This window comes from Vipera berus (assembly GCF_964194415.1).
Source record: "Vipera berus genome assembly, chromosome: Z".
Lineage (NCBI taxonomy): Eukaryota > Metazoa > Chordata > Lepidosauria > Squamata > Viperidae > Vipera > Vipera berus.
Window position 1 is genome coordinate 130,700,088 of NC_138205.1, and position 9,592 is coordinate 130,709,679.

The window sequence follows — 9,592 nt, forward strand, 5'->3', positions numbered from 1 at the left end:
CTTCGACAAACAAGACAGGGAACATCTGTGCCCCTCTTTCCTCCTCCAGCCTTCCCAGACTCAGGCTGGGCCCAGAGCATCCCCTGGTGTTCACCCAGCTTTGCAGGGATGGAGAAGGCCTGCCCGCCAGCTGCAAAGGGATGCCCAGCCTCACAGGACACCCGGCGGAAAAGTTGGGCAGCTTCCTCGTCAAAATTCTGGGTCACGTCACGGGAAGGGCCATCCTTCCCCGGCCACCTTCCCCTGACCCACCGGAAGGTGGACTCGGGAGGTTTCTGTGGGTCCCCTCTCTTCAGGAACGCGAAGAAGGGCCTTCTCCCTGGCGGCCCCCTCCTGGTGGAGATAGAACTGGCCTCCGCCTCCACACTCTTTCACAAGACGCTGAAGAAGGGGTTCTGCCATGGGGCCTGGGGGCCCCACACACTGACACAGAGCCCACACCAAAGGCTGGGCTTGATGGTGGTTGCTGGGGGTGGGTGGGCTCATTGCTTATTTATTGAATTTGCATTGTGGTTTCACCCTTGCAAGTCACCCATCCTCACTGACAGCAACTTAGGTGGACTTATGTTCGCTTTCTTTCTTTTTCTTTTCTTTCTTTCTTTTTCTGCCGTATCTATCAGCCATCTATATCCATAACCTACGCTTATAATCCCCTCCCCTCCCCTTTTCTTTTTCGTTTAATGGAAGTTTTTAATTCATTTTTTCCATACATACATTAGAAATTTTTCAACCCACATTCCGAGTTTATGTGCTAATACAGACATGTCAAACACAAGGCCCGGGGGCCAGATCAGGCCCGCGAAGTGGTTTCATGCGGCCCGCGAAGCCATCCTGGCAACAGTGAGGGAACGGCCCCCTCTGCCTTGGCCCTGGCCCAGAGACCCTCCTCCTGCCAGAGACCCTCAGATCTCTCCCACTCCTGCCCAGGACCCCATAGGCACCCTTGAGGCGAACGATGTAGAGTTGGCCACGCCCACCCAGTAGGCCATACGCACTCTAGCCACGCCCACCCAGTAGGCCACGCCCACCCTGGCCACACCCACCCGGCCCCCTGAGGGCAACCACAATGCTGATGCGGCCCTCCGTGAAATTGAGTTTGACACCCCTGGGCTAATACCTATTTAATTCCTAATCCTTTCTTCTTTCCTTTGCCTTTTTTTTCTTTTTCTTTCTTTCCTTTTCTTCCTTCCTTCCTTCCCTTTCTTTTATTCATTCATTCATTCATTCATTCGTACACACACACACACACACACACACAAATAAATACCATCAACCACCTGCTGGATAGCTCGAGGGATGATGCCCCTGTGCTTGAAGTTCCCGGTGGTTCCCGTCATGGTGAAGGTCTTGCCGGCTCCAGTCTGCCCGTAGCACATGATGGTCCCTAGGGATGGTTCAGAGGAGAGGGAGAGAGAGAGATCAGACCCTTTGGCAGGGAGATTTGCCTCGTGAATACAGGTAGTCCTCGACGTATGACAGTAACGGAGTCTGTAATTTCCATCTTACGCAATGGCGGTGGTTAAGTAGAGGCACTCCCGTGACCAGCTCGGAATTTGCAGTATTTTTTCGCAGGGGTTGTTAAATAAAGAGGGTGGTTGTTAAGCAAATCCAATGCTGGAAACTGGAAATAAAATATCAGTTTCTTGGGGGGGGGGGGGGAAATGGAGGTAGTTTTGTGACCACAGCGCCCTGGCAGTGGCCCTAAATGCTATGACTATGAGAGGGACGGCCGCGGCGGCTTTGAATCTGAGGCATAGATACCTGTATGGAGATAGGCTGTAATTTCAAACACACACTAAGGAACCGATCGTAAATTGAGGACTACACATAATGCTTGGTCAAGGTGATATGGGTTGGGTGTCATGCCCAATTTACCTTCTGCAAGGACCTTGGACTGAAATCCCCATGGTTCCCAGGCCTGAAAGCCAGTGATTGCAGGAGAGAAGAGGCTGGCTTTCACCCCACATTGGCCAGCTTTTCTGGCAGTGGCAGGCTCCATTCAGAAGAACAGAGGTGGAAGGGACCTTGGAGGTCTTCTAGTCCAACCCCCTGCTCAACCATTCCAGACCAATGGTTGTTTAATCTCTTCTTGAGATCCTCCAGTGATGAAGCACCCACAACGTCTCGAGGCAGGTCGTTCCACTGGTTAATTGTTCTCACTGGCGGGAAATTTCTCCTTGGTTCCAGGTTGCGATGAGTCTGTTTGAATGCCAATTCACGGAATAACTGCCAAAAAAGTCAACGCAATCCTCAGCTGAATGACAGTTGCAGGAATTGGGCATGTCTAGTGAAAAGGACGACCAGGGGTGACATGATAGCAGTCTTCCAGTATTTGAGCGGCTGCCTCAAAGAAGAGGGGGGCGGTCCACCTCGTCTCCAAAGCAGCAGAAGACAAGAAACCATGGATGGAAAATTACCAAGGAGAGACCCAACTTAGAACTAAGGAGGAATTTCCTGACAGGAAGGACAATTAACCAGTGGAACAGCTTGCCACCAGAAGTTGTGGGTGCTCCATCACTGGAGGCTCTCAAAGGGATAGACTCTCCTGCTCGAGCTGAGGAGCTGGGGGTCCACGTCATGCTCTCTTGTATTGAATGATCTGGAGATGGGAGGGGGGGGGTGTCTGCCAGGAAGGCCCCCTTCCTTCTTCTGAATTGAGACGGTGCTACTCAACTGGAGTTGAGGGTGCTCCATCACTGGAGATCTTCAAGAAGATGCTGCACAGCCATTTGTCTGAAATAGTGAAGGATCTCCTGCTTGAACAGGGGGGTTGGACTAGATGTCCTCCGAGTTCCCTTCCAACTCTTGTCATTCTATGATTCTCTAAGGGTTTCCTTCCTTGATTGGGGGGGACGTGGGGGGGTGGTTGGACTAGTACCAGATGACCTCCGAGGTCCCTTGTGACTCTGTCCGCAGCAATCACTAATGGTTTACCGTTGTAGCCGTTCAGGGCCTGCGAGACGAGCTCTTTGGCGACCGCGTCATAAACCACGTCCTGGGGCGCGTTGTGGAAAACGCCGTCCAGCTTGAAAGACCAGTCCGTCTGCTTGTTGTTGACGATGCCTTTCGAACGATCCCGCTCAACGTGAACGTCGATGGTCTGGAAAGGGAAACCGTGCCAGTCCCGCCTTAAGGCTCGTCAATTTCACCGACAAGACGCGGGCCTTTCTCATTTTTAATGCTTTTGTTTACCTTATTGTCGGCCCCAAATTTGAGGACATCCTGAGGGAAGTTGGCCGTGGGCTTGACCCGGGCGAATGCCTTCACTTTCTTCGAATTGATGCACATTGCCATGAATTCTGGGGAGAAGGGATAAAAACTGGATGCCCTCCAGAACTGCATATCAGAGGGTTTATTGATTTGCAGGCAGTCCTCGACTTACAGCAGTTCATTTAGTCACCATTCAGTTACAACGGCCCTGAAACAAGTGACTTAGGACCATGAGTCACACTTAACAACCGTTGCAGTACCCCCATGGTCATGTGATCAAAATTCAGACGCTTGGCCACTGACTCGTGTTTATGACGGTCACAGTGTCCCGGTGTCACACGATCCCCTTTGGCGACCGTCTGACAAGCAAAGTCAACTTTGTTACTAACTGAATAACTGCAAAGATTCACTTTCTTGTGGCAAGAAAGGGCATAACGTGGGATGAAATTCACTTAACAGATGTTTCACTTACCAACAAAAAATTTGGGCTCCATTGCAGTTGTAACTCGAGGACTACCTGTAAGGACTGAATTCCTCTAACTGGACAACATCAGAGGGTTTATTTCTTTATAAAATTTATATGCCACCTATCTTACCTCAAGAGGCAATCATATTGCTTTGAAAAAATGCACTCAGGCAGTCCTCAACTTATGTCCGCAATTGAACCCAAACTTCCATTGCTAAGCAAGGCAGTCATAAAGTGAGGATCTTTCTTGCCAGTTGTTAAGTGAATTGCTGCACCGATTCACTTAACAACTGTGGCCAGAAAGGTTGTAAAAATGGAGCAAAATTCACTTAACAAATATCTCTATTAACAACAGAAATTTTGGGCTAAATTGTGGATGTAAGTTGAGGATTCTGTGTACTAATTTCAGAGATAAACATGTTTATTTATTCAGTAATATAATTTATAGTCTATTCAGTTCCCAATCGGTGCCCTGTAACTCCTTCCTTGGCCTTGTAATGTGGAATTTTATCTAGCCTTGCCTCTCTTTTAACTTTTATATTCAGCTTTTATGTTTTTAACATTTTAACTGTATACAGTCCAGAGTTCTTCTGTGAGGGCAGTTTTTAAATGTGACAGTTATGGATAGATAATATATAATGTCAGATGGATATGAATGATGCAATTAGAAAGATGTGATAGATGACAGATAAAGAATATAATTAATACACAGCTAGAAACAGATAATGAAAGATGTGATAGATGATAGATCAATGACAAAATATAGATAATTAATAGAGATAGGTAGAAGATAATGACAGATGCAAAAGGTAAATGCGATAGATGCAATAAATAGATGACAGAGTAAAAAGACAGAACGATAGATGTGAAAGACAGACTTGGATAACATATAACAGATAGATGTGAAAGGCAGATGCAATAGATGGAGGTGATAGATAAGATAGATGCGATATAAATAAATATAGGCAGATGATAGATGAATATGACAATATAGATAACTAATAAAGACGATTGGTAGGCAAGTAGGTAGATAGGCAGAGATAAATAGATGAGTTTAAAATAAATATATACAATGGATGGATGGATGGATGGGATAATAGGCATGAATGATAGAGGGATAGATAATAGAAGTAAAATCGATGGATGGATGAATAGATAGATTAGATCTATCTGTAAGCAACCTAGAATTAAGGAGAAATTTCCTGATAGTGAGAACAATCAACCAGTGAATGCTCCAACAATGGAAGTTTTTAAGAAGAGACCGGACAACTATTTGTCTGAAATGGTAGGATTTTCTGCCTGAGCAGCAGATTGGACTAGAAGACCTCCAAGGTCCCTTCCAACTCATCATCATCATCATCATAAAACTTTTATTCATAAAACATGAAACTCAGTCAACTGAACACTGAAATTGACTGGCGCTGATGGTTGACACGGGCTGCTGCCAGCATCCTAGGTATCAACCAGGTATCTCCTTAAAATGTAAGATGTTCCGAGTAGCGCAGTTTTTTGTAGCTTTGCTGGAGTTATTGCAGAAAGTTGCAATTTCTTGATGTGTTTTGTAAAGTTTTTGGACATAGTTCCCAGTGCCCCGATGACAATGGGCATCACTGTTACACGTTTCATCCATAATTGCGCAGTTTCGATGGCCAGATCGCGGTATTTTGTAATTTTTCCCAGTTCTTTTTCTTCGACTCTGGCATCTCCTGGTACAGCGATATCAATCAACTGTACGCTTCGGTTCTCTATGACTGCGATATCTGGCGTGTTGTGTTCCAAATGGCGATCTGTCTGTATTCGGAAGTCCCACAAGATCTTCACCTTCTCATTCTCGACAACTTTTTCCACCCTATGTTCCCACAACTTTTTGGACACAGGCAAGTCGTATTTTTTACACAATGCCCAGTGGATTAGTTTAGCAACTCGGTCATGTCTAGCTTTGTAATCAGTTTGCGTGATTTTGCTGCACTCACATATTAAATGTGAAACAGTTTCAGCTTTGTTGTTGCAAAGTCGGCAATTTGGATTGTCAGTAGATTTTTGTATCTTCGCTTTCCTGGCATTAGTTTGTAGTGCTTGTTCTTGAGCAGCCAGTATTAAGCCTTCCGTTTCTTTCTTTATGGTTCCCATCTTAAGCCATGCCCATGTCAAGTTGTTATCACATTTTCCTTCAATGTTTTTCAAATGTTGTCCATGCAAAGCTTTGGTTTTCCATCTATTTAATCCATCATCCAGCCGTTTTTCCTTATGTTCTGCCTTTGTTTCTGTTATTTTTATAATGCTCTCTGTTTTCACAGCCTGCAGCAATTTTTCTGTACTTTGATTCACAGAGTCATTCAAACTTCGTTTTTCTTCTTCTACAGTTTGGTGGATTTGCAGTAGCCCTCTGCCCTCTATTCTTCTTGGCAGGTACAATCTGTCGAAGTCACTTCGTGGATGTAGAGCGTGGTGCATGTTCAAAAGTTTACCTGTTTTCCAGTCTAGGTGTTCCAATTCGGCCAATGTCCAGTTGATAATTCCAGCTGGGTAGCGTATCACTGGGACTGCCCATGTATTAATGGCTTTAATTATATTTCCACCATTCAGCTTTGATTTTAGCATTTTGCGGACTCTTCTGATGTATTCCTTTTGTGTTGACTCTTTGACTTTTCCATTCAAGATGGTATCTGCTTCCAATATGCCTAGGTATTTGTAACCATCATCCTTTGCTAGTGCTTTCATAATACTTCCATTTCCCAGTTCTATTCCTTCTATTTTTCCCACTTTTCCTCGTTGCATGGATAATATAGCACATTTTCCAAGTCCAAAGTCCATTCTGATGTCGCCGCTAAACAGTTGAACTGTGTTGAGTATTGATTCAAGTTCAGTGTGGCTTTTCGCATACAGTTTTAAGTCATCCATGTATAGTGGATGGTTTATCTTGCCATGCTGGCTTGAGATGTGGTATCCCAGTTTTGTGTTTCATAATATTATTGTCAATGGAATTAATGTGATGTTGAACAGCAGTGGTGAAAGTGAGTCCCCTTGGAAGATTCCTCGTCTGATGTTGGTTTCACCAATGTTCTCCCCATTTGCTGTTAGAACTGTTTTCCATTTTTGCATATTTGCTTTCAAAAATGTACAAATGTTTTTGCTGATTCCAAAGTTTTCCAGACACGCATTAATCCAGCTGTGGGGTAATGAGTCAAATGCTTTCTTGTAATCAATCCACGCCATATTTAAATTTGTTTTTCGTCGTTTTGCATTTTTAAGTACCATTTTGTCAATGAGTTGATCGTTTGTTCCTCCTGATTTTTTATAATTTCCTTTTTGTTCTGCTGGATATAAATTGTTTTCCATCAGATGATTGAATACTGAATTTGCCAGTATTCTTGTAAAAAGTTTGAACGTTGTTGGCAGACAAATAATTGGGCAGTAGTTGCTTGGCTCTGTGCTCTTTTCAGGGTCTTTCATTATCAAGTATGTTTGACCAGCTGTTAACCATTCTTCACTTGTGGCATTTTGAAGCATTTCATCAAACTGAGTGGCCATGCGGTGATGGAGGCTGGTGAGGTGTTTCAACCAGTATCCATGCAGCTCGTCCAGGCCAGGTGCACTCCAGTTCTTGACCTTCTTTACTTGTTTTGCAACCATATCAGTGGTTATTACAATATTCTCCATTTTGTTTTGTGTTGCTTGTTTTTGGATATCTTTGATCCAGGAGGCAGTTTTATTAAGTTCCACTGGGTTTTCCCACAGTTCTTTCCAAAAGTTTAAGGTTTTTTCTTTACATGGTAGAACAGTAGTTTGGACTTTATTTTCATCAAGTGACCGATAGAAGAGGTGCTGGTTTCTTCTGAACTGGACGTTTTCATGATATTGTTTTATTCGTCCTTCATATCTTTCAATTTTCTTTGCTTTTGCTATTACACGCTGTTTTAGGTTTTCCATGATTTCTGTTATTGTTGTTTCCTCCAGGTTATATTTTTTGTATAAACTATTTTTCAGTTTTTTGTTCTTTAGTTTTCCTTCTTTCAAGTATTTCAATTTGCTGACATCTCCTCGTAGCTTTTTATTTATTTTCAAGTCGAATTTTTCACTTTGGTGTTCCAGTGGGTTTCTTTTTTGGCATTTTATAACCCAATTCTGCAGTTATAACAGCAGCTGTACTGTACATTAGTTGGTTTGTTTCACACAGTGAGCTGGATGGGATGGAAGTTAAAATGTTGTTCACAGCATTTAGTAGATCTTTCACTTATTTGCTATGCACTTCATGGATGGCAGGCAGTCTTTTCTTTCTGTGTTTTCTTTGATGTGGTTTTCTATCTTTTCTTTCAGCATTTTTGCTAGATTACTTAGCTCTACACTTTCAAGTTGTTGCACAGGGGAATCTTCATCCTGTGTGGTGGCTTCTTCCGCTGGTTGGTCAGTTTGTTCAGGTATTGGAACAATTTCTTCAGCCTGTTCTTCATCATTGCTTGTTGTTTTCTTTTTAGCCAATGTTCCTAGATGTTGAATTTCCACATCTGTAAAATCTTTATTACGGATATTGAAACGTCTTTGATCCATTAATCGTTGTTTGGTTACATCACTTTCTGGATGCTTTTCCTTCCACAGTTGCATCATTCTTTTTTGAAATCCCCTGGCTGTTGGTTCTGCCTGGTAGTAGCATTGGATAATTTCTTGATTTTCTTTGGTTGTCCAGGTTTTGCGCTTTTGTTCCAGTCGCTTTACAGTTGTACACTCTGGTTTCCCAGCAGTAACAACTGAGCCCTGTGGCCCATTTTTCGACAGATGTCCAGGAGCCATAGCATCTGACACGGTCCTTGTTGACCCGGGCAACGACTGATCTGGTATGGATTTTTTTTAATTTCTTCTCATCATTGGTGATGGGAAGCACCTGGGTTGGTTCACGGTGGCTAAGCCACTACCAATCAGAAGACCGGTAATCCTAAAACCACAGGGACCGCACCCAATAGCTGTCCAGGCCCAGCCACAGGTTGTTGTTGTTATTGTTGTTATTATTATTATTATTATTATACAGATGGGATAACAGGCATGTATGATAGATGGAGGGATAGACAGGTAGAATAATAGACATGTAAGATGGATGGATGGATGGACAAATAAAAGATAGATGGAATAGACATATATGGATGGGTGGGTGGGTTAATAGGCATGTATGATAGATGAAAGGATAGGATAATAGACATGTAAAACGGATGAATAGATTAGCCAGATGGAATAGATATGGATGGATGGATGCAATAATAGGCATGTATGATGGATAGAGAGAGGATAATAGATGTGTAAGATGGATGGATGGATAAATAATTAGATAGATGGAATACATAAGGATGGATGGGATAATAGGTATGTATGATGGAGGGATAGACAGATAGGATAATAGACATATACAATGACTGGCTGGCTAGGTAGGATAACAGATGTATACATAGATGACAGATAGATGACAGATAAATAGATGACAGACAGACAGATAAATAGATGATAGACAGATAAGGTATAAGAGATAGATAGACAGACTCTGGGCCGATTACAATTAAAAGTCCCCCCCTCCACAAATCCAAAGATTAAAGAAGAGAATGGCTGCCAAAAAGAAAAGGAAAAAAAATCCCCCTCAGAGAGAAGGGAAAGGCGGGGGGGGGGACGGCGCGGGGGGGCGGTGTTTCCACCCGGCCTCTGGCCCCTACCCTGGCTCGGGGCCTTCCCGTCGGGGGCCGCCATCCGCCGTTGCGACCTAGCGGGGCCCGCCGGCACGCGACGGCCAAGGGAGGCCCGCCGCCATCCTCTCGGGAAAAAGGCCGCCTCGGCTCCGGCTCCGAGAGGAGTGAGGAGCAACGGCGCATGCGCGAACCACGCTGTCGCCCCGGCGACGGCTCCATCCGGCGGTTCTGTTGCTGCGGCGACGGGCGC

At 44.2% G+C, this 9,592-nt stretch overlaps 1 protein-coding gene across 2 annotated transcripts in view; it reads right to left on the bottom strand.

The window, feature by feature from the left end:
- Window positions 1-9,489, bottom strand: part of KIF9 (kinesin family member 9) — a 31,394-nt gene extending 21,905 nt beyond the window's left edge. Inside the window, exons 1-4 of one of the 2 annotated variants that reach the window (XM_081344211.1) lie at window positions 9,370-9,489; window positions 3,193-3,299; window positions 2,935-3,100; window positions 1,278-1,384 (exon numbers count right to left, since the gene is read on the bottom strand). In XM_081344211.1, the coding sequence (XP_081200337.1) occupies window positions 1,278-1,384; window positions 2,935-3,100; window positions 3,193-3,299; window positions 9,370-9,403 (414 nt within the window). In that variant the 5' untranslated portion in view covers window positions 9,404-9,489. Of the gene's footprint in view, window positions 1-1,277; window positions 1,385-2,934; window positions 3,101-3,192; window positions 3,300-3,682; window positions 3,902-9,369 lie in introns of those variants that run through there. The other variant, XM_081344212.1, reaches the window with a different exon arrangement.
- Between the last annotated feature and the right edge of the window lie 103 nt (window positions 9,490-9,592).